The sequence below is a fragment of the Lycium barbarum genome, chromosome 10, assembly GCF_019175385.1.
Source record: "Lycium barbarum isolate Lr01 chromosome 10, ASM1917538v2, whole genome shotgun sequence".
Classification (NCBI taxonomy): Eukaryota; Viridiplantae; Streptophyta; class Magnoliopsida; order Solanales; family Solanaceae; genus Lycium; species Lycium barbarum.
This window is the reverse complement of record NC_083346.1, coordinates 100,459,588-100,485,982: the sequence shown is the minus strand read 5'-3', so window position 1 is coordinate 100,485,982 and position 26,395 is coordinate 100,459,588. Positions and strand designations below refer to the sequence as shown.

The 26,395-nt window shown below is 34.6% G+C and overlaps 2 protein-coding genes across 3 annotated transcripts; both read left to right on the top strand.

The window, feature by feature from the left end:
- The first annotated feature begins 1,726 nt into the window (after positions 1 to 1,726).
- Positions 1,727 to 2,233, top strand: LOC132613189 (SKP1-like protein 14). Its single transcript, XM_060327234.1, has one exon. The coding sequence runs from the start codon at positions 1,727 to 1,729 to the stop codon at positions 2,231 to 2,233; it is 507 nt and encodes a 168-aa protein (XP_060183217.1).
- Positions 2,234 to 8,260: 6,027 nt separating this feature from the next.
- On the top strand, positions 8,261 to 17,822 carry LOC132614767 (ninja-family protein AFP1-like). 2 transcript variants are annotated; one of them, XM_060329294.1, is made up of 2 exons: positions 8,261 to 9,437; positions 17,265 to 17,822. In XM_060329294.1, the coding sequence occupies exons 1-2, from the start codon at positions 8,744 to 8,746 to the stop codon at positions 17,630 to 17,632; spliced, it is 1,062 nt and encodes a 353-aa protein (XP_060185277.1). In that variant the 5' UTR covers positions 8,261 to 8,743; the 3' UTR covers positions 17,633 to 17,822. The 2 variants fall into 2 exon arrangements, with proteins under 2 accessions (XP_060185277.1, XP_060185276.1); XM_060329293.1 differs by having other exon boundaries at positions 8,275 to 9,470.
- The last annotated feature ends 8,573 nt before the right edge of the window (positions 17,823 to 26,395 follow it).

Here is a 26,395-nt window from a genome sequence, read left to right as displayed (position 1 = left end):
AACATTTGACCAACAACTGCGGCTATCAATGCTTCTGCAAGCCCGGAACAAAAAATTAGTCTCGCACCTAACCTCCCAAGCCCTTAACACTCTATTGAAACAGGTCTTAATTAACCATCCACTCTCCATTAATAAATCTAGACTTGCTGCCAAATAAACCCACAATTTTTTAATGGACTGCTTTGAATAAGACAAACTCACCCCCTTACTTATCACCTCAACCATAGGTGAGCTCAGTCCTCTTAGAAAACATAAGCATAGACAACCCTTTTATTCTGGAACAGTTGCGAGCAACCAAAAAAGATCTGAATTAATCTTAGCAGACGTAGAAATGCCAAAACCAAATGTGATCAGCCATGCATCGAAGTGGTTATTGCCTTATGTTCTAAAGACCTACTCAAATTCAGATTAGGTATCAAAATCCCTTCAGACCCAAACAAAAGCAACAATGCCATAATCCTCAACCCTACATTAAAGAGGATCAACTCCAACCAGACTAAGAATGCCCCTTTAACACCAAAAGGAAAGGGGTAAAGGGATAAAGAGTGACCCGACCATACCACTAAAATTTCTGATGAACTTTATAATCTGAAATGTGAGAAGTGATAATAATGGAGAGTTTAGAAGACACAATGCCGACTTGGTGGCTATTCACCAGCAAGCAATGCTAGTTCTGCTAAAGACTCATATGACAAGAGACAATAAATTTTCTTCTAAAATGTGCTTAAGAGTGGAAGATAGAGCAAAATGATCTCCTACTTTATTAAATTAAGTGTAATTATTAAATTTGGTAAGGCTAATTTTCTTTTATAGTATTCAATTTACGTTGTGATCCACACATAGATTACAAGTCAAGATAATTTTAGTAATAAATTTATGTCAAAGAGATTTCCTTCCATACCTTTAAGTTGAATAAATTAAGAATATCTTTTCTACCCGTATACGGTAAAAACCGGATATGCGTTAAACCGGTGAGACCCGGAACCTTGGGAAGAATGGGACAAGAACGTGCATGAAGACTTTCATTCTGAACCGGAGGAACGCTCGGACCGAGGCCAAGGAAGGGCTTCATTTGGTCCGGTTTTCTTCATGGCCGTGTTGGTCGTTGCCGTTGGTGCGTTTGGTCGAGGCCGTTAGTCCGTTTTTTCGTGGCCGGTGGTCCGGGAGATCCATTGCGCGGTTGTCACGCGTCGATAACGTCCTGCCATGTTCAACTGTCAATCGTACGGGTGTCAGATCGTACGGTCAACCTAACCCCACCTAATCCAACTCAGAGCTTTTTCATTATTATTTTATTTTTCATGTTGTATGAAGCCCATGGGGCAATACTATAAATAAGGGGCATTTTCTTCCTTTTAGGGGGTTGGCTCCTTCATATCAAGAACACTTTGTAACAGCAAAATATATACAAAATCCCCTTCTCAAACATCTGGTTCGGTCCATATTTGTTGTGCTTATTTCTTACATTTCTTGAATCAAGTAACACTCATATATTAACAAACATACAAGTGCATAGCAGACCACCGATTATTAGTTGCTTCCTCAAAGTATATCCATATATTTCTTTTCTCCATCAAATAGATTGAGGCTTAACCACATATCCTATACCTACTCACAAATTTAATTGATTATCCAAATTCGGGGTAAACAGTACCATTATTTATACATATCATTTGGCCACCAAATGCTTCATCCAAGCCAAAAAAAAAACTCAAATTCTTTTATCATGGCATCAACATCATCATCAACAACAGCTGAGATCATAAGGATGGTGACGCTGAAAACGAGTGACAACGGAAAATTCTATCTTGAAGAGTCATTGGCCTTTCAGTTTGAACTTATCAAGAACATGATAAAAGAGGAAGGCTTGTCTATCATCTCACTTCCTATCATGGTCAATACTGAGGCGCTCATTAAAATCATAGAGTACCTTAAGAAGAATGCTGAGATTACTGCCTCGGACGAAGGATTCAATAATTTCAAGAAAGAACATCTGAATATTTGTATCGCTGAACTTTATGACATATTAGTGTCAGCACATTACTTGAAGATAAAGGATTTGGTGGATATTTGTGCCTGGGCTATTTATGACAAAATTAAGAACAAGAGCATTAAGGCTATTACAGAGATGCTTGAAATTGAAAATGACTTAACCCCAGTAGAGGAGGCTAATATAAATAAGGAAACTTCTGGGGCCTTTGAAGGTGATGAGAATGATAATACCATCAACTAGGGTTCTTCTAATAATATTTGGTGAACGTCTTTTTATTTTTGAAATAAAACTTTATGTTATGAAAAGGTAAAATAAGAAAAACTATCTGAAATAGTGAAAAGTGCTTGATGGGATTCCATTTCTTGAATATTTTGTTCAATCATTTGAATGTTATAGCTATTTTTGTCTTCATATTGGTTCAATTGAAATTACTCACAATAGATAATCTCTTCATTCCTCGAAACTATTTATCCGAGGACATATATGCTTTAGCTATTTTTTCTTCATGTTGGTTCAATTGATATTACTTATAATAGATAGATTAGATTTCTTTCTTGTATTAACCCAGCTAATATCATTTGAGTTTTCATAATAAATATTTTTATGCTAATAAAAGAGACAAAACTAGGAAGCAACATTAGGCATATCCAGAATTTGAAATTTATGAGTACCTACATCGATCTCAAATTAATATAAAGTTATAAATACAAGTGTTTTGGAATGACTAAACCGAAATCGCTCTTTTTAAGACATCTCTTTCGAAATTAATCATAAATAAATAAATAAATAAATAAAGGCAAGACTTTATTCAATTGCCTTCTTTTTCAATTTTTTAACAACCCTCTAAGTCCTCTTTTCAAACAAGATATACCCTTTTAGCCACAAATATTCATATCCGCTGGTCAGTCGTATTTAACGGATTTCCCGAGGTGCCTAACACTTTTCTCGGGAGATTATCAAAACACTTACCCATTTTTTAGGTACTTTTCAAAAGGTTTTCAAAATTAACCTTAAGAAATGGTTTCCTAAATTGTTATTCAATCAACAAAGAGCCATGTTATGTCAAACTTTTATGCTCAAGTTTAAAAGTGAACCGTAATGAGGGGATTCCATGCTTCCATACCTTTTCATTATATGCATGGGACTCTCCAGAAGTATCCATTACGAAATCTAGCTCAAAGTACTGACTCCCTATTAATAAAGTAAAAATAAGTTCAGTCGAAGATTATCTTTTTCATGATCCAATCAATAGCAACTCCTTTTTCTCTTTACCTGGATCTTTTTCAACTTTATAGAGATGAAAATCTTTTCTTTTGGGTCTGTTTGGAAAGCCACCTGGTAATTGGAATTGGTGTAATTACTAGGGTAGTAATTACACAGCCCAGTAATTACACAACATTATAATTACAACGATCTATTTGTTTGTCATCAAGTAATTACAGTGTAATTACAAGCGTACTGTTTAGTTGCACAAGTGTAATTACACAGTTAGTTTAATTTTAAAATAAATTTTCTTATCAAAAATTTAAAATTAATCTTGAAAAATATGTGCCATTATAAATGATATTAAATTATGTATTTGAAAACACATTATTTCTTGGAAATATATTGATTAATAATCATATATTTGTAACTAATATTGTAAAAAATAATTGATAGATATTTTCAAATTAATAATATTTAATTTTAATTAATTATAAAAATTAAAAGCAGAATTTTTATGAGGACATCATGGATTGAATGTTTGACCAAAAAAATAATAATTAATATTTATAAATATAATGCCATAACATTATTTCAAATGTTTGACAAAAAAAAAATCTATCAACTGTAAGTAAAAATAAAAAGCATGCAATGTGAAACAACAAGTCAATAGTACTAAAGCAAATGAATTAAAATCGAAAATATAACCTAAATTCAAAATCAAAAAAAAAAAAAAAAAGAGTTTAACATAATACTCTTATGTCAAGTTTCAATATTACATAAGAAAGTTTCACCGTAACTTAGGTAAATATAAAAGAAAGGGAAAATTTAAGTCTATATCTTCATTCACAATGAAATTCTACTTTAATAACATCACTCATTATATGTAAAGTTTGTTAATGACTTATTCTTTCTAATACCGAGAGGTGTAGTTTAAAAAATTAGAATAATAACACAGTTATGCTAAATGAATAAAATAAAAAATAAAAAATAAAAAAATGAGCAATTACATGGAATCACAAGAAGTAAAGATTGAGAATGATAAAAAAGAGAATGAAAAATAAATAATATTAAAATAATAACATATTTAAAAAATAAAAATAATTAAAAAGTCAAAATAAAAAAGAAGTTAAAATAAAAGAAATAAAAATAAATCAAAAAGATAAATTAAAATAAAACAAAAAAGAAAGAAACAAAAACGTAACCCTGTAATTATAGGGTGTAATTACAGCTAATTCTCAACCCCCTTGAGAATTGGAGAGTGTAATTGCACCCTCTCAATTACAATCAATTTTCACCTAACCAAGTAATTAAAAATAAGCCAAATTGTGTAATTACATCCAATTCCAATTATCTGGGCGGCTTTCCAAACAGGCCCTTTATGGCTCTTGATTGAGTATTTATGGACATCTTTTTCAGTTAATCCTTAAAACTAATACTTATATTGAATGCTAGTTACAAAAATAATGAAAGAGGAATTGTGAGGAAAAAAAAAATGTTTCACCAGTTCTGAAACAACAGCAACTTAAAAAGTCACCCATTCAGCCATTCTTATTTTGCCATTTGGATAATTCCCTTGCTCTGCTTGTGGGTTTATCCCGATTGTCCATATAATTTGATTTAAAATTTAAAATGAAATTTGAAAATTATTTCACCTTTAAATTCGATTAAATTACAAAAATAGATATTATGAATTTTAAAGATTATTTAACTTTTACGCATAAAGTTTTAACTGTCTTTCCATACCTAAAAACAATTTTAACTTTCAAACATTTCTTTTCACTTAATTAATTTTAAATAGCTAAGCCATCGACAACCCTTAAAGTTGTCCACACAATTCACTTATACACCTCAATTTAGACTTAAGCCTTTTAAATACATATTATTTTTTTTATCAAATGATAAATACTTCCTCCATCTCAATTTAAATTTCTTAGTTTGACTAGATATGGAGGATAAGAAATAAAGAGACACTTTTAAATTTTGTGATAATAAATTAAAGATGTGTATAATTGACTAAAATATTCTTTGAATTTTGTGGTGTTGAATTATCACGTAAAATGTTTGAATTGTCAACTTACTAAATATAGAAGAAGACTTTTTTTTAGTAGATTAAAACAGAAAGTAAGACATTTAAATTACGACGAGGGAACTAGGGGTGGGCATGGTATGGTAGATACCGATTATCATACAGAAATTAAAAAAATTTATACCGCAGTTTCGGTATTATGGTATTTGGTATGCATTTTAAAAAATTTTGGTATTCGGTACGGTATTTAATATTCATAAAGAAAATACCGAAATACCGAATACCATACCGAAGTATATAGTTACATATATAATTCATATATCTTTGTATTATAATATTATAAATATATAAACTAGTATTATTAGAAAACTAATTATTTAAACGTTCTATCTTGATTTAATGTCTCTTTTGTGTAATTGATTTACGAAGGGGATTGCTTGTACTTTTTAAAAAAAATATTTTTACATGTGTAAAGTGTTAGTACGATATAATTAAGACGTTTGTTGAGTAGCCGAAGTCAAAATTCTTTACGATATGAGTAAATGTAAGTCAAAATTGAATAAATTATGGTACCGATTTACCATGCCGTAAAATACCGAAATCGAACTTAAAAATATCGAACCATACTGAATTAATTTAGTATGATAATAGTATAGCATTTTTAAAAATCAAAAATGGAAATTACCGTATGACCACCCTAGAGGGAACCATTCATATTCAAGCGCATGTATTATTTTGGACTTGTTTTTCTCACTCGAAATATCCCAAATTTGACCAAAGGGGAGACAACCTTATCAACCACGTGTCACGCCAATCTGAGTAGTACTCAGAAAACACTTTCATTAATTAAACAAAACCCATTTTGGGAAAAGCATCACACCAATCCGAAAAGGACTGACCCCTTTTCCCTTCCTTTGTTGACACCTCATCCTAAATTTAGAAAAGAAACTACTCCTATTAAGGAAAAAACATCACACAAAAGATGCTAGGATAATATCAATTGACACGTGTCGATCCCTCCTTGCTCTCTTCATTTGTTTACAAGTGTCTCACTACCAAATTCATTTCTCGCTCAAACATCTTTCTAGTAGTTCAATTATGTAGAAACCACCTCACTCTATCCCTCGTGTACCCTAGTTGTTGCTAGGTCCCCCTCCTACTTGTGAGAGATTGCATTTACTCCTTGAAGAATGTTAAAATTAATCTCATCCCATTTGTAGGTTCAGTGGATCAAAATTATGTTAAATTTTTTGGGGTCGGTTTGGTTGGTGAGGTAAGGAGACTATTCTCGAAATAAGATATGAGATTATTTTATCCTGTTTTATTATGAATATTAATTAGTTTCAAAACAATTTTATTCCATCATTTTAAACTAAAATGGTGGAATTACTATCCATACAGAATGTAGAATTAATAATTTCTCTAATCAAAGTAGCTGTTCATAAGTTTTTTTCCCGCAAAACTCATCTTGCTATATAAAGAAAATCTAAAAAGAGGCAATAAACAATGGCTTTTACAAAAAAGCTATAATCGTGTGTCCGACTCAACTTATGTGCATCTCGATTAAGGTCACAGATATCTGTTAGCTTTCCTCCAATATATATACCTAGTAACTCTATTTACTAAAACTTAGACAAATGAGAGAAGTCTTCTAATATACTTATTTCTCATAGAATTTAAACTTAAAAATCTCACAATTCTCCACTAACTTATTAACGATATTCTAATTTCAGTTCACCAATTGCTATAGTAATGTCAAGGGAGGGACCACAACTATTTTGAACCCTAAAGAGTAGGGTTATCCAACACCGAACCGAAATCAATAATGTGAACCACAAAAATGCTATTGGCTCATCAGTAATGAGTTATTGATTTAACGGTTTGGTAACAATTTTTTTTTTATTATCGGGTTATCCATTTGTAACTGTTTAGAATTTTTTCTTAACGAATTAAACGATAACCCTATAGTAATGATTAAATTACAATTAATAATTGTGCCTTTTTTGCTACAAACAAGTGAAATCTTTCGTGACTTAGCAAGAGATTGGGTGGAGGACGTTGCGACAAGAATTACAGCACAATTAGCCTTACACATAGAGATACAAGCACTACTTCAAGGAATGGAGTTGGCATACACTAAGAATCTATTCTCAATTATTGTGGAAGTAGATAATCAGGTATTATCAAACCATTTCACAAAAGAACACACATTAAAGCTCGCACAAATATTCTTCATGATTGCAGGTTCCTTATGGAAGCATTGGGAAAGGCAACAATCAACCACACATACCGGGAGGTGAACAAAGTGGCACATGAGCTAGCAATCTTTGGAAAGAATGCTGAGGAGCACTCTATGGAAGAATTCATTTTTGGGGATTTCCCCCCACCATTCTTAATTTAGCATCTAAACAATGACTCTTTAGGGATATCTTCGTTTAGAACTATCCCATGTAATTAACGCACAGATTTTGTCCTTATTTCTGTCTTTCATTTTAGTTATAAAATTTTCTTTCATTAGCATTAAAAAAGAAGCTAATTTTTTAAAGTATTTATGCAAAGTTATACTATATTTTTCATGCTATACTTAGCCTTACTAGAGCTCTCCTTCTATTTCTGCTGAGTGGGTTTCAGTGCTTATTTTAATTAAAAAATTACCTAGTGCGATTTACTTTTAATTTAGAATTTCACCAACGATTAAATCGATAGCGGAATCATTAACGACTAATAATTATTGATATTTTAATAGGTCTGTGACATTTTCGCATATAAACCTAATAACATTCAAAACCGAACGAAACCACCCGATCATAGAAGTACGATCCAACAAAGTACATGGGTTCAAATGAATATTTCAAAAATAATGGAGGGTCTTTACAACTATATATATATATATAATCAATCAAACCTAGTTCAGCAATGATATTGGTCCTATAGACAAGGTTGACATCTGAGTGACCACATCTAAAAAATAACCCTAATTTAAACATCCTTCTTTAGAAACTCTTCCAAAAAGAGGCTATTCAGTCCTACCCACGTGTCACCTTTCATCCTTTCCTATTTCAGCCACTTGTCCGCCCCCGAACAACTTTCTTTCTTTGTCCCCTCCAACACTCAAAATCCATGCCCCCTTTTTCTTTCTTTTCTCCCATTGATTTTGTTTCATTGTTATTCTCTCACACTTCCATTTGCATTTGATTTCCCTATATTCTTCTTGTTTTCTTGATTTTCCAGCCACCCTTTTGCTCTAACACAACATTTCTTGTCATAGCTAACAATTTTCTTAATCGTTTTTGCTTCTTTGGTGGATTTTTAAAGTTATTTTTGCAATTTTTTCTTATAGTATAGGTGGAGTTTTCTTGAAATTGAGTGTAGAGAGTTAATCTTGAAGCTAAAATGCAGTTAAAGATCACATTTTTCCATGTTGGTGTGCTTAAATTTGATCATTCAACATTTAAAAATGCACAAACATGAAGTTTAATAGTTCTTTTTGAAGTGGAGTTTGTATGGTTTAATTTGCCATGGGTGATGCAGATGAAAGAAGAAAAAGTAGAGTGGAAATGGAGAATCTTTCATTGGACACAAATAGATTTTCAAGTGACTTGTTGCAAAGATTTATGGGAAGTACTTCAGAAAAAAATGATCAACTTGATGTAGCTAAAAAAGATGATCAGATAAATGAAGATGAGTTGAATCTTGGGTTATCATTAGGTGGTAGATTTGGTGTTGACAAAACTTCAAGTAATTTATTGGTAAGGTCTAGTTCTATGGCTAATTGTTTACCAACAATTAGAGATGATGATGCACTTGAAAAATCATCACCACCAGTTACTTATAATAATTCTAGTTTAGTAAGAACTTCTTCATTGCCAGTTGAAAGTGAAGCAGAATGGAGGAAAAGGAAAGAATTGCAAAGTTTTAGGAGAATGGAAGCTAAGAGGAGAAGATCAGAGAAAGTACAAAGGAATTTAAATTTAAGGGGTGAAAAGTGTATGGAAGAGGAAAAGAGAGGGACTGATCAGGTGAATTTGAGAGGTAAATTGGAGAAGGAGCAGTTTTTGGCTAGTGCAAAAAAGTTTGGGTGTAAATTGCCAACATTGGCTGGGGCTGATGTGTCAAAAGGGAAAGGGAGTTACATGGGGAGTGATAAAATGCAAGAAAAAAAGAAACCAGCATCACAAGGTTCAATGGAATCTCAAGGTGGTTGTTCTTCAGGTATATCTGAATTGGAAAGTAAACCTGCAGAAGGTACACCAATTTTTTTACCCCTCTGTACCAATTTTATGTGATACAGTTCGAATTTCAAGAGTCAAAACAAGAAAATCTTTGGCTATGATTTATTCATATACCCTTTAAATATTTTAAATTGTTAATTATTGTGACTTGTATTACTTTTTATCTACTTTCTAAATATGTAAATTATTTTTCAAAAACTTAAAGATTGTAGGTCCGAATTCAGGTCAAAATAAAGGAGTTTGACTCTTGAAATCTGAGCTGTATATTAGAATTGTTTTAATTATTCATTACATGTTTCTTTGTTACTATTGTTTGCTCTTAATTCTTTGATGAATCAATGTTGATAATCAGACAATTTGAAATTGTTTTGGAACTGGGATTTTGTTATTAGTAGTACATTTTATTTTGACATTGAATTCTTGATACTTGTTTGAGTAGTCTATTTTTGGCTAAGTAGGTGTGATATCACATGTTACATTACTGAGTGGAACCAGTATTGTGCTTCTTGTTTAATCTTGCTGTCAAGATCTTCCAGATTTTTTGGCTTTTACTTTGTCTCTATCCACATGCATGTGTTCTTTGTAATTGCAATTTGCCACGTTCTTGATCCCAGAAATGTTGTTATTTGCACTTACTTCTACTGGTGACACCTTAGGAATTGTCTTTTGTGTCGACTAATTAGGTGTACTTAGTCTGACAACAACTTAGGATTGTATCAGTTGAATATCTTTTGACGGAAAATAAATTATACTAATATGTATATAAAAGAATTATATTCCGTATATAGGTTAAAATTTATTTTTTTGTAGAACATCCTTGCCGAAATTCTTAGTGTTGCCGCTGTTTGTGTTGCGTGCTTATGATATTAATATCTGTTATTCATCGAGTTACCATTCGTACATTTCTTGTATTTATTTTTAAAAAATGGGCTTGTCTAGGTGGCTTTTGGAACTCTCCTGTTTTTGCCACTTGCCACAAGGAAAAAGAAAGTGGAAAAGAATAATAATATCATACCCTGAAGTACTGTTAATATGCTTAAGATAACCAAAGTTGGTGTGGTTGATAAACCAAACTAGGCTAAATGAATATACTACTTTCTTTTAGTTCTCATGGTTGTTTGATGTAAACCTAGTAGGTTAGAAGTTCTTATAAAATGCTTTATTCCATAGAGAGATGCTGATAGTGCTGATTGTTATAAATGGAAATTATTTTATTGTTAATTTGGAAATACTAATAAGATGATATTTCCTCCATCTTAATTTTTAGATACTCTTATCATTTTGGGACATTCCAGAATATGTGACACCACTGCACTTAATCAAGATATTATTCTGTATAATTTTCACAACTTCTCAATTATTCAAAATTATAAACTACTAAAAATAAGTATATGGTGTTTTCTCCATGAAACTAATTTTACTGCACCATCCAATTCTACCAAGTCGTGCGGGCCTACCTTTCCCACCTCGGTAGGCGAACCCTTATCCCAACAATCATAAAACATAAGTAAAGCGGAAGAAAATAGAATAAGGTAAGTCTCACGATAATAATATAAATAAATGCGGAAGTAATGAGAATCCAACTCCAGTATCTGGTCTGGTCATACAAGAGCTCTACCAAATACTACAAGTCTGAATAATACATAAGTCTCAAATGATGTCTCGAAATAGAAATAAGACATGATAAATAAGAAGAGTCTTCGGGCAGCGATCGTCATCATGCTCACCCTGAAAAGACTCTGCAGCAACTTCGATAATCAGCCACGAGGGGTAGAAGTAGATCCAACCCGGTACTTTGCATTCATAAAAGAATGCAGCAAGTGTAGATCGGTACAAACAACAGGTACTGGTAGGTATCATAGGCCGATTAAGACTAGCTAACGTATGTGAAGACAATAAAGTAAGATAAACACGTAAACAATGAGGTAAGGGTCATCATAAATCAATATTCACAATACAAATCACCACCTATATTATAGCATCTAAACCCAACTGTGCCAAGTCTCAGTATGTCAAATTCGAATCCATCGATCACAACCATATCACAGAAAAATCAAGAGATAAAATCCGATGCAATAATGTATGAAGTATGAATGCGATGCATATGCTCGTACACATGTACTCCGACGATGGAACATATCATCGGTAGCACAACCTATGGGGGACCCGCGAAGTCCATGCACCAGTCTCTCTGCACACAGCCCAGAGATGACTCATTTTCCAACATGTCTCAGAAGATAAGTGTTTCCATATCAGTCACTCCGTACACAGCCCAGAGATGACTTAATATCCAATATGTCTCAGAAGAGTACCGGTCACTCCGCACACAGCTCAGAGACGACTCATATCAATATGTCTCAATGCATATGTATTTCCTTCTCATTTCCCGTCATCAGTACCATATCAAGGCAATATCAATATATCGTGGAAATGATATGAATACAATGCAAGTGTAATGTCAACAAACAAATCAATCCCAAACAGTACCACACATGGGCACACAAGTAATATCATCAATAAGGCTACAAAATAAGCCACAACAGATTCACAGTTCTCATCTCAATTTCAGCAAAGTAAGGTACCATAATATCATAATCATGATATATGACTAATCACCCATATCCAATATCCAATATTCAATATCTCAACGTGGCGACGAGCCAACAAGTACATAGAGCAAATAAGTCAGCAACGCAACGGGGTGGCTAGCCCCAAATCATACAACAAGGCCCAACCTAAGGCAATATCATCCAAACTTCATACCCGAAGGCTTACATGCATTCTCCGACCATATCATCTAAATATACGCTTCGCTAATCGAAGTTTCACCATAAGGTAAACTGTAACCTACCTGGAAACCGAACAACAAATCTCCAACGGTCAAACCTTAGTCTTGCCCTTCCTTTGTGTCTTGTGATAATGAAAGTCTAGTTATATCCGGATTAGGAAATTAGAATCAAGAAAAATTATTATTTAAACCTTACTTCTATTCAAGACCTAAATCCCAACCCATGGAATGGGGTTTATGAACCAAAAGGAGGAAATTAGGGATCTACAAGTCTCAACATGAAATTAATACTCTAGATGATTAATTCCCATCAATTACAAGCTAGATGAACTCATGAATTACTCAAATTCGGATTCTAGGCAAAACCCCCAATTTTGGGTATAAACCCTTATTCCCAATTCCATAAATTAGCCATTAATTAGGAAGGAATCATGCAATAATAGTTTCTAATCATCAATTCCATGCTTAATGAAGATAACTCAATCAATAATTTAAGGTTTTATAGTCTAGAACAAAGAACTCATAAAACCCTCTTTTAATCCTCAAGTTCTTAATAAAACTAGCATGATTTAGAGATTTCCTATGATGATTAATGGGAGATGGAATAGGAATGAAGATGGAAGGACTTACCACAATGATTTTCCCCTAAGAAATGCCTTGAAATGCTCCCAATAGCTCTATTTTCGGAGTGGTATTGAATGAAAGACTTAGGGTTTTTAACACATATTTAATGAACTCCACTGCCCGTTGTCTGCTTCTGCGCTCACTCGAGCGCTTCAGCGGTCCCGCTTCCGCGGTCTCATGACCACTTTCGGGGTCTCATGACCACTTCCGCGGTCCTTGCCCAAATGCAGAGGCCGCTATAGCGGCAGGGTCGCCGTTATAGCGGCAAGGTCACCGCTATAGCGGCACCGCTGCCGAGGTCCTGGTGCCGCTATAGCGGGACACTAGACACCAGAAACTTCTCATGTTTCATCAACTCAACTCGAAACTCCGACTAACCCCCGAGACCATGTGCTCACAAGCCATACATGCAGACATACATAAAAATACGCTAAGAACGCACTCTTGGCCTTGAAATTCCCAACGGAGGCCTCGTTGACCGAGTCAACCCCTGATACCTCAAAACTAACTTCCCAACCCAAGTCCCAAAATGTACCCGAGTGCATTGGGAATCGAACCGAATATACACACAAGTTCTAAAAGACCATCCGGACTTCTCGGAATCGACGGATTCTAGAAAAAGGTCCGTTTGCCAAAAGTCAACTTTGAGTCAACTCTTTTTGCTTTAAGTCCAAATTTTCCACAAAATCACCCAAATACCTTGGGAAGCGTGTCAACGGTCCCCTCGGGTCGAATGTGAGCTAAACAAGCTTGGGAAAGGGTTAAAGCATCGAAAAAGAAATAACGACGACCAAACGGATCGTTACATTTACACACTCTTTTAATGTTTTTTTCACTTCCACTTCACTTATCTTATCTATGAATTAATTAGCTTGACATCTTAGACTCGATAGGCAGTCGAACATTGTAATATGACACAAAATGACTGTCTCTTAGGTACCTTTACATGATAAAAAAGAGAGCTGGAACTCTTATATTGGTGTAACAAAAGGAAAAATAAGATGCAACAAACAAAATAGATGCCTACCACCAGCAAGTGGGAATTTCGACCTAACCTGGACAAGTTCGATAGTTGGATGGTGGAGAGTTAATTTGCATGTAATTTATGTTGCATTAAGTTACCTTTTGAAATGGTAAATTTCTTTTCTTTATCCGGAAGTCTCTCTGCATGGTTACTGTGGTCTAAATGAGTATTGTGCTGTCAAGTTTGAGGAGATTTTAAGTTTGTGATGTTAAACATTACCTATTTAGCATAAGCAGCAGTATTCAAAAAGATATAATTACGGAAGTCCTCTCATAGGAATTACTTATTGAGCAATTAAAACGTTCTTTTGTTTTTCTTTCTTTCCCTCATTAATTTTATTTGATCTTTGCACTGTATGATCGTGGATTAGATTCTCGTGCTGGGGTTGATATTCAACAATTTTTTTTTTTAATTAAAATTTGAGAGGTGTTTATATAAGAATTCTGACCAGATTTTTCTGGATTATGCCAATCATATCAGATGCCTCTTCTTCCCTTCAGATTTGCACCTTTTAATAAAGTAATTACCATTACTTTTGAGCCGAGGGTCTTTCGGAAACAGCTTCCCTATCTTCCGAGATAGGGGTAAGGTCTGCGTACACTTTACCTTCCCAGACCCCACATTGTGGGATTTCACTGGGTATGTTGTTGTTGTTGATAAAGTAATTGCCATTACTTCCCATAATATTGTAACTGCTGATAACTTCAACTTGCTTGTTTCTTGCTTATCATTTTGATTTAGTACATTTTTGCATGGGGTTTTTGTTATTTCCATTTTGGCCAGTTCTGTTTCTGTTGAGTACGAATAAGAAACATTCGTGCTTACATTGTCCAATGATAGATCTTCCAAGTAGACCTCTAGAGATGGTGTTCGACATGTTAATTGTGGAATGGCGTGATTCAAAAGTTAATTACTCATCGTACGGGACAAAAAAACAGAAAAAGGAGCTCATACGAAAATGCTAGAAAAGATCAGCTTTCTGATATTGATTTTTACCATGCAAAACAAGATGATGGACCTAAATAAAATTGAAGTTGTTCGCTGCTCGTGTTGATGGAAAATCTTCATAAGTTGAAAGAGGTGCACAATGTTGAGTAGAACTTCGTTTATCTATCATTTCTCTAGTAGTGCTTTTCCAGACCAAAAGTTCCATGCATGGGTATGTGTTATCATTTTACGTGATGAATGCCAAGAGTATCATATTATTAGGTTTCTTATTGTAGTTACCTAAAGCTTTTGCATCATTTAGGCACTAACCAATAACATTTTGGTTATGGAAATTAGTATGAAATGTTCTCTTCTGGTTTTTGCTTTCTAGGGAAACAATGCATTGAACAAGTCATTTAAACCTGATCTAGATATTACTCTTCTGCTACATATTATTCTTGAATGAGCAATTTGCAGTAAAGTGGGAATATGTTTGAAAAAACCTCTTATCATATACTATAATGGTAGTGGACAAGTTTTGTTTTGTTTTACTTAAAATGTTAACCGTGTAAAATGGTCGAAAACCTCTATAGATTTTTCTTAATCATGTATACTAGCTTTTGGATGATAAGATTAAGTGGCGGAGCCACATGTAATTGAGGGGTGTCAACCGACACCCCTTCATCGGAAAATTACACTGTGTAGCTAGGTAAATTTTTTATTTTTAGGTATATATATGTTACATATTAACACTCTTTGGCTTCTTCGTGAATTTACTTCTTTATATTTTGATAGCCCTTAGTGAAAATTCTGGCTCCGCCACGGATAAGATTCACGCGATCTTGTTTATGATATATTTCATGTGATAGAAAAAAATGCCAAAGTGCCTTTGTTGAACTAGATTTTGTATCAGATTCTGGGTAAGTATACTATTGCAATCACTTATTTCCATGTAAAGTATACAGTATCCTTCAATTGTTTATTTCCATATCAAGTATACAATTTCCTGAAAAATCCAAAAGTTATGGCGAGAATGAAGGAAGACGGTCAGATATCTTCCTGCTTCCTCTGCTCAGCTAGTTGCTCATATTATGGTTGTGGACGCACTCAATATTTTGCCCCATATACTTATTCCATCCTCTAGTTTGTCCCTCTCTGATCTTTATTCTCTGGCACATTGTAATGATCTTAAGTTGTTAGCAGAAACCCAAGATTTATATGTTTTTGATCAGATGGTTAATGATCGTAATGCCAGCTAACAAAATATATCAACGATCATGGAATCCTTAACTTGTAAAGGTACATGATTTCCTTTTATGGATATAACTCTTCAACAGGTTATCAACTTCTAGTCTAGTTCTTTTTGGCTTGCACCTCTAGAGAAATCATACACTGCTAGATTTACTCAAGAGATTAGATGGAAGATTGCAATAGGCTTCCATCTAACAGGTTGGATACATGAGATATGATTATCCCTTCATCATATCAAACAAAATTCTCCAGAAATAAAATAGGTTTCTTTTGGCATATGCATATGTGCTGCCTGTAGTAAACTTTTACTGCTTGACCTCTGCGTCATGCTATTTCAGTGAGAGAAATTCATTCCTTTATACGTACACGTTAGAGAATTAAAAATGTGGTCTGAGATTTGAGTTAATATTCTTGTTTCTAGTTACGAGGGTGTTCGAACAAATACTAGCTGTTGCTTCTTTTTAGAAAAGAATCAACTGGTGGGATGCTGGGTCAGTTAGCTGATATATATTTTCCCAGTAGTCATTTCTGAGTTTTCATGTCTATGGCTACCACAATCTTTCAAAGTCCAGTAACTTTGCATGTATTGTTCTTTTTGTGATTGCTAATGCACTTCCTTTCCCGAGGTGGCCATGACTAATTTCTGGAGTTAATAATTGAAGGAAGTAATTAAGGGTCATGTCCATATGGGTTTAACCCTTGTTAATAAATTTAAAGGGAGAATTAGAGAGGACACATCTATTGGTAATAGGTGTCATTTAAACAAGAGATTCTTTGTTTGAATAGGCATCCCCTTCCCTTTAACGCACTTTCTTTTCCTTCCGAACCAAAAAAAAAAAAAAAAAAAAAAAAAAAAAACACGAAAAGAACAAGAAAACAGACAATTCTCTATTTCCAAAGGCCTGTGAAGTTCTTGTATAGAATCGTCTGCAACATGTGTTGGAACAACCCACTGGAACAGGTAAGATCAAAGACCGACTCTCATGGTGTAATTCGTGTTTATGATGTGATTGTACTATTTGACTGCTGAAACAGATATGATGATCCTGTGAATTGTGTGTTTAATGTATTGGCGAAAATGTTTGATAGTGGATACATGCCATTTTTTTCTAATATGCTTTTAACGTTTTGCTTCTATCCATTCTTTCTCCTCTTTCTGCCAAATACATCAACAAATGAAATATTCCTTGCAGGGTCAGCTAAGGCGAGTCCTCCCAGTATCCATTCATTACAGAAAGATTTCGGAAGCAAAAAAGCAGGAGGAGAGACTGAAATTAGTCCATGTAACAGGGTTGATACAACAAAAAGTCAAGTGCAGAAAACTGGAGCAAATGCGTTGGGGGACATGCCATGTGTTTTCACAAAAGGTGATGGTCCTAATGGAAGGAGAATAGACGGTATATTATACAAGTATGGTAAGGGGGAAGAAATCAAAATTATGTGTGTTTGTCATGGAAGTTTTCTCTCACCAGCTGAGTTTGTGAAGCATGCTGGAGGCAGTGACGTTGCGCACCCTCTCAAGCATATAGTTATAAAACCTAATCCTTCTCCCTTTCTGTGACTGCAATGCATGGTAACATATAGCCTCTGTTGCATGGGTTTGGAGGGGAAGATCATAGGATACAACATGCAAAATCAAGAAATAACTGAGACCTATTTTCCTTTACTTTTTTCATCATGAGGTCTTAACTTATATCTGTTGACTCGTGCACATTTTGATGAAAATAGATTAATGCAACTTGAGCAGTGTATATTATATTCTGTCCTTAATTCACTTTCTTTTGAACTTCATACGTATGAGGTGCATCATGGAACATTGGTCCTATATATAGGAGACTTGTGTCGTCATGTGCTGTAAAATGAAGATAGAGATTTCAGGTTTAAAATTAAGACGACTGAGGTGATCTTGAGTATCATGTAGTAAATTGAGGTTTGAGGTGTCACGAAAAGGGGTAGAAGCAATGTTTTATGTGTAAAACCGGTTCCCACTTTTTTTTTTTTTTTTTGGGTGAGACAACCTAAATGGCTAGCTCACGAGGGGTAGATTGCTGAAGTCCATATAAGTAAACCACTGGGCCATTTCTCAACCAATGGGACTCTTAACCCACTAACAGGAAATAACCGAAGAAAACAAAAGAATGATAGGATTGACGCAACAAGTGGATTAGTATTTTTTTAACTTTGTTGAGCTCTACATTTAATTCCATTGTTTATCTTGGTAAACCTCTCTATCTTAAACTTTTACAAGTCATTGGTGATATAATGTTTATCTTTAGAGGGTACTTTGAACATGGATTTCACTGAAATTATTTTTGTCCCTGAGCTGTTTGGATATCGATTGTTCCTTCACCTTTTGTTAGAATATCGTAACAAATCAGAAGTCTCAACATAATATATAATCACTGATAATTAAATCACAACCATAACACACGGACTACTGAATTACAATGGAAAATACTGAAATCAAGTAATTAAGGATATAAATAAAATAAGAATGGGGATGAGAAGTAGAATCTGAGAAAGGAGACGAGAGGAGTAGACAGTTTCTTCACATCCTCCTATTTTGCTCTCACAAATCGCTATGTATCAATCTGGATCATAGACATAACTACATCATCAGATGTTGAGCTACTTTCTCAATACTAGTCCAGGCCCATTCCTAACAATACCTACGGCCCCATTAAGAATTCTGTCCTCAAGGTTCGAGTAGTACAAAAAATGATATCATAGTGATGATTCTCATTGGAGCTAAGAAGGAAGTTATACCAACTATCAATAGCAGGTTAGAAGCATTTACTGGAGTAGGCAATTCTCTTACAACCTGTCCAATGAACACTACAATGCTCCAAATTCTACTTATAGCAAGGAGACTCCGGCTTGCTGCTTTTAGGTGATAAAATGACTCAAAGGAACCAGAAAGCAGTTTTATCCTGTGAAGAGATATGTCAAAGACCAAGCTCTGCTATTTCTTGAATTGCCTCCTCATTTTTAGAATCCAATGGTGTATCCACATTCCAAGTGTAATTAATCGACTCAAATTGAAGTGTAATTAATCGAAACCACCAATTTGAGGAGAAGGACCAATTTGGGCAGACTCAAAATGCAGGATGTTCGCCTAATGAAGGGTTCGTGCAATTCCTTCTCTGTTAATGTGGCCAGCAGCATCTAGAACAACATCATGATGGAGAGCAACGGCTAATGCATCAGCAATGATGTTAGGGGTTGGCCTTGTAAAATAGCCAGTCCAATAATCATTAGGCATTTCAAATTTAATTCATTTTCGATTTTTATTGGCATTACTATTAGTGGGATTTCAAAAAAATCCAGTACGACTGAATATGCGTTAGATCTATGGAAGCAAAGTTTAACAATCTCAGTCGAACACGTTGTGAGCACTGTGAATTTGGGTTGCTGTTGAAACACTTTTTTACTACAGTCAAGAGCGGCAAACTGAAGTATAGCAGTCCATATATCAAGCTCTGCATCTGGCTCGACAAAGCTACAGACTGAATAATAACAAGAAATTGCATATTCCTTGCGCATTGGGCCAACAAGAGTGATATAAGAAGCTTCGGGTGCAATGTATCTGAAACATCTTTTGCCAGTGCCAGTACCGATGCAAAGTCATTTTTCGGTGAGTGTAAGCCAAAACAAGAAGACGTGGAACCTTCACTATGAAATGGCGTCCAAAGACCTTCAATCATAATACCTTGCTTTTGAAATGCCATTAGAATAATAGTCTGTCAAGTAGCTTCCAAATGGTTCTGCTATAACCTTCTGCACACATTTTCCAGTGTCGCACCTTATGTTCATCATGCAATGCGAATAGCAAAACAAGGAGTGTCTTTCTCCAGTGGAATAAAGTCGTCATTGTTGCCAACTCTATAAGATCCATGGACTTGGAACATATTCCTGGATCCCAAATAGTTGGTTCTTGTTTCACTAGAGCTTTAGCATGTTCCCAGTAACTTAAATTAACTGAAGGAGTATGGGTATGCCCCAAAAGATTCTGATGTTTAACGCCTCTCTGACATATTCCAACAGTGCGATGAATGTAGGACAATCTAAAAATTTAAAATGTGTAAAGCTGCACAAGTAAGAGGGTGTGTATAGATGTATTAACTCGCAGTGTAGGAACTTGGAGGCGCCCACCAGGGGTTACAATGAACATACTTGCACCAGGATCAAATGGGAATTGATGCAAAATACATTGATCACTGGACATGGAATCAATATGATAGCCTAATGTCCTAATGATCTCCTTGAAATCATCCATAACCATGATTGAATAATATCTTGCAGCGCCAAGAACTGCGGTAAGCAAACTAGAATCAGGATCAAATGGAAAGTCTAATCCGAATTGATCAGGTGGAAATTGGTATAAGGATAATGAACTTAGCCTGATCAAGTTCAAAGTAAGCAAATATACATCTGCCAGAACTGCAAGCTGAAAGCAGAAGGATCATGAACGTCAAGGACTTGAAGAATTGGTAATGAACCAAATATGGGAAGTTGGGAACAGGATGAATGTTTGGGCTTACTGGTGTAACTGAAGAGTTGTTTGCCACCGCATCGGTGAAAACTCCATTGGACATACCGCCGAACACGTGAGAGGCCTCTGAGTTTCCATGCTCCGAATCAGAGTTTACCGCTGTTGCATTTGAAAGCTCCTTGGATTCTATAGAGAAAATCGTAGCTATAGGGGAAACTCTTTGATATCTTTCAGCAGACACTGGTTTGGTGTAAGGTACGTAGTCAACACAGGCTAGTGAACTATCAGCCATTCCCGCCGAATCTTTAAAGATCTGTTGTCGAAATCGCATAAGAATTTTTTCTGTGAAATGCTTCCAATTGTAGAATTGTTTGTTGTGAAACAACCTAGTGAATCAAGTAAGAGCTTCCCCATCAAGGTAAAACGATGGAAGAGGTAGCCAGTGCTTCTCGGAGAAGCCAAGGCAGGTGAAGTACCGCCCAGCCTGAACACTTCAACCCTCGTCATTGGGGTACGAATGATGAAAGCATCAATATAACAGATCAGAAAACTCAACACAAATATATATAATCACGGATAGCCAAATTACGACTATAACACTTAAACCACTGAATTACAATGAACTAATGAAAGATATAAGAATGAGGATGATCCATAACCACTTAATCAGATGTTGGGTTGCTTTGTCAATGCTAGTCCAGGCCCATTCATAACAAATATAGCAAACCTATCCTACTTTGAACTTTTTTGATATTGATAGACTTAAACTCTTATCAAAAGATGTTTAATTATATATCATGTGGTTCGTATAACAACTACCAATCAACCTAAATATAAAAAGTTTCTTGGTTGAAAAATATTTGTGACAGAATAAATGGTTTTGTTAATCTGCATTAGCAATGTCCGCAGAATTTTTTGCGCGGATTGCCCTTCATATGGATTGTCTTTAATTTTTGCCCCTCAAATAGCTGGTATTTAATTTTTGTCTTTGCTTCTCATTAATAAAAATTTGTGGGCCAAAGTATCCTTATTCGCAGGTCTACGAAACCAAAGATTCTGGGCTCGATCCACAACGCAGAGTAAAAAAAAAAAAATCTCAAGGAAGGTTTCATAGAAACTATGCCTATTCAGCAAAGTCACATAGAAACTATGCCTCTTTCAACATAGCATAATTCTGTAGAAATTAAGTTATCCGGCATAAGTTGTGTAGTAACTGATTCGGTCGGCATAATTTTATAGAAATTATTGCCTATTCGGGCAAAGTTCTATAGAATGCCTTGTCCGGCATGAGTTCTGTAAAAATGAAGTTATGCTGGAAAACTTAATTTCTACAAAATTATGTCGGACAAGACATGATTTCTATGTAACTTTGCCTAAATAGGTATAGTTTCTACGAAACCTTACCTTGCAAAATTAGGTCATAGATCCAAATTTCTTTTTTTATGTTTTTGATGCTAAAGATATTTTTGGCCACTTTTTTATTACTTAAAGTGCCAAAGGGCAAAAATTAAATACCTGCGATTTGAGGGTCAAAAATGACCACCCCAAGTTAGGGGCATTCGTGCGAATTGCCCGTGTGGGCATCTGCTTCATGTTTTTTAGATTTGTTTTTGCAAGTTACGGATTTTGACCTTTTTGGTTATAGATATATGTACTTTGCATCTGACCTTTTCTAACATTTGAATGGAGGATGACAGGATGCCATATAAAAATTCAATTTTGTTATAAAATGAAGCTAAAAGAGTCACAATATTAAAGGATGAAAACCATAGAAATAGAATGACAAAAGAGGAGAGATTTTTACTATTCTTCCAAAATGTGTTACAAGTGTATTTCATATGAAAACTTATGCCTCTATTTATAGTACTATATATGCATTCAATATATGAGAAAATGGAGGAACCATTAAGATGATGGAGGAAAATGGAGGAACCATTAAGATGGTGGAGGAGAAGCATTATATTTGTGTATTGGACATCCATAATATATTTCATAACACTCCCCCTTGGATGTCCATAGATGATGTGTATCGTTAAAAACCTTATTGGGAAAAACCCTGTGGGAAAAAGCCTCAATGAAAGAAAAAGAGTACACATATCTAGTAATACGCTTTGAGAGTTGCCTCATTAAAAACCTTACCAAGAAAACCCAATGGGACAAAACTTGGTTAAGGAAAAAAGAGTACAACACGTATTTCACTCCCCCTGACGAAGACCAATATTCAGATGTCGGAGTCTTCGCATTCCAATCTTGAATATCATTTTCTCAAGAGTTGAAGTTGGCAAAGATTTGGTGAACAAATCTGCAGGATTGTCACTTGAACGAATTTGTTGCACATCAAGATCACCATTCTTCTGGAGATCATGAGTGAAAAATAACTTTGGTGAAATGTGCTTCGTTCTATCTCCCTTTATAAATTCTCCTTTTAATTGAGCTATGCAAGCAGCATTATCTTCATATAATACTGTGGGTATTTTTGTATCACACTTCAAGCCACATCTTTCTCTGATGAAATGTATCACTGATCTCAACCACACACATTCTCTACTTGCTTCATGAATAGCTATTATATCAGCATGATTCGAAGAAGTAGCAACAATGGACTGCTTTGTGGATCGCCATGATATAGCAGTACCTCCGCATGTAAACAGATAGCCTTTGTTAGTATAAAAGAGACCCATATCGCTAGTTCCCTTCAGATATCGCAATATATGTTTAACTCTGTTCGAATGTCTTCGTGTAGGAGAAGAGCTATATCTTGCTAGCAAATTAACAGAGAACGCTATGTCAGGTCTTGTAGCGTTAGCAAGATACATAAGTGCACCAATTGCACTAGGATATGGTACTTCAGGACCAAGAAGCTCTTCATTTTCTCCTTGAGGTTGGAACGGATCTTTACTCACTTCAAGTGAGCGAACAACCATTGGAGTACTTAAAGGATGCGCATTGTCCATGTAATACTTTTTAAAACCTTTTCGGTATAAGCAGATTGATGGATAAGGATCTCATCTGTCAAATGTTCAATCTGCAAACCAAGACAAAGTTTTGCTTTTCCCAGATCTTTCATCTCAAATTCTTTCTTTAAATATTCAATCGCTTTTTGGAGCTCTTCTGGAGTTCCAATTAGGTTTATGTCATCAACATAAACAGCGATTATAACGAACTCTGATTTTTCTTTCTTAATAAAAACACATGGACAAATGGCATCATTTATATATCCTTCATTTATCAAGTACTCACTTAGGCGATTATACCACATACGCCCTGATTGTTTTAAACCATATAATGATCTTTGCAATCTGATTGAATACATTTCCCGAGACTTTAAACCAAATGCTTCAGGCATTTTATATCCTTCAGGAATTTTCATATAAATTTCATCAAGTAAGCCACATAGGCTGTGACAGCATCCATCAGTATAAATAATGTGACGTTTTCTGATGTTTGGACTGCTGGTCCAATAAACATTACGTTTATCAAGATGCATCATTTTACTTGGTAATTATTTCTACATCAACATGCTTTAAGAGACGTAGTACTCAGATCCTCACAATCTTATACAATATTGCGTGCCATATTGTATCAAAGATATCGTCGACAAGATATCATTTTGTATCGGTTCGCAATTCGACATAACTTACTGAGATCTCATCACTTTATCATTTTCAGGTACCTGAACCTCGCATAAGGTTTCATGAAGTGTTATGTCATCGGCTCTTCAAGAGCATTTTGCCTCCTTATTATGATCATTTGCTCCTCCGCTTTTCAAGGATTATTATATTTAGAACCGATTGGTCTACCATGCTCCATGCATGTTGTAGACTCTGTCCTTCAGGGACATTAGGAGCATTTTGCAGATGAAATATGAAATAGTTGGGTCAGCAAATGCTTCCAGCATTTGACTTGAATTATCTGAGGATCATACTGATGATAATTCACAACATATTTCTTAACTGCTTATTCTCCCCCCCCCCCCCCCCCCTTATTTTAGTGACATATGTCCCCATTTTATTTGGGAAAATCCATCTGTGTGCATCATGGTATATCCATTAATTATGTACCGCACATCAAATGCTAAAAGATGAAAATATCTAGTTCCTGACCCTGAACCAAATATGAGGGGAGAATTTATCAAAATTTATTGATCTGAAGCATACAAATGCTGTTGTATGCAATATATCATATCTCAGACCAACATCTGAAACTCTGTTCTCATAAGCAATGGTTTAGCTGTATTATGGAAGCATCTAATGCCAAACCAACTTAGATATAAACCAGCATTATCAAGATGATTGTCTTGATTACGTATTCTGAAAATTGTGCTTCCAACTCAATCATTTTGAGCAAGCAACTTCGTAAATGTCAAACTGTCAGTTGACAATAAACATACATGTGACCGTCTCATAGATGCATCTATTTAAGACATCACATTGCAGGTGAAGGGGCCCACATTCACCTTTTATATTTTTCAGAATTTTGGGGATTCAGTCCCAACATTAGCTGGTGTAATCAACTTATCATGAGAACAAGCAACACAAACAAATTTTTGAAGAATCTTCTAGTTCTTCAATATGTTTTTAATACTCAATTAGCACATCAGATTTAAATTAGGACAACCAAAATGGTATTTCCAACTAATAAAATTATCTATATCCGTAAAACTTAAGTTTACCATGACGAGTGCTATTTATTTTAGTAAACTTCTGGTTTAATATTGCATGAGATTTTATGTCATAAACTTCTGGTTTATTGTGACATGTGATCCATCATACTCGGGTAACGTTTCATATACATATTCCTTACCCGTAGTAACTTAAAAATATTCAATTTTTCAATCATTTGTAGTCCCAATGTGATAACCAATTTTATTGCTAGTAAACTTCAGGTTTACTACGATTTATAACAATTACGATCTGGGATAAATGGTGCAATCATGTATAACCTCTTCAAGAGACTTTAATTTATTTTTCATAATCAGATATTATTTGAACACTGTTGGTGTCATGATACTCGTAAACAAACAATTATCTCTTCTGGAGTCCTTGATTTTTGTATTACCAAATATTGCGTAGATACTGCTAGTATCATGGGAAAAAAAATTGATTAGACACTACTGGTGTCATGAAAGAAACAGTAATTAAATGGACATTATAAATTGTAAATTACAAAAAGTAAACATTAAGTTCTAACTTCAGTATTTCAAATATCTCCTTCAAGAAGACTAGCCATTAACATCTGAATATTTTGTATCAAAGCAGCAATCACATAGTAATCACACCCTTCAGGAAATGGATACACCAATGTTTATTTCATTCAAGGAAATCAATAACAACTAACCATAATTTATCAATGTGGTTATAGTAGAAAGCACTTTACTCTGCTTCCTTTTTCTTTAAAATGATACTTTAATAAAATTATTCAAGATGTTTCTACATACGACAGGTACGTGTTGCAATGCCTTAATTTCATACCACACAATAAAATGTATATTCCTTGTATTTTATCTCTCCAGGAGATAGGTTGTGGTATTTCTTCATTCACTTCGGGAAATGAATCCTGATTATTCAAATGTGCTTGCTATACGACACTCATCAATAACTCGTTATTTTCCTCAAGCACAAGAAGATATTGCTTCAGAATATTTCTCAAATATTTTACCGATTTTTTCTGCTTCATGAGTAAAGTTTAAAGTTTTACCACTTCGGGATTAAATTTTAAATGTTTACTACTTCGAGAGTAAATTTTAAGGTCTTACTACTTCAGGAGTAGATCTCGGAGTTATTTACTACTTCAAGAGTAAATTTTAGAATTCTACTACTTGGGGAGTAGAGC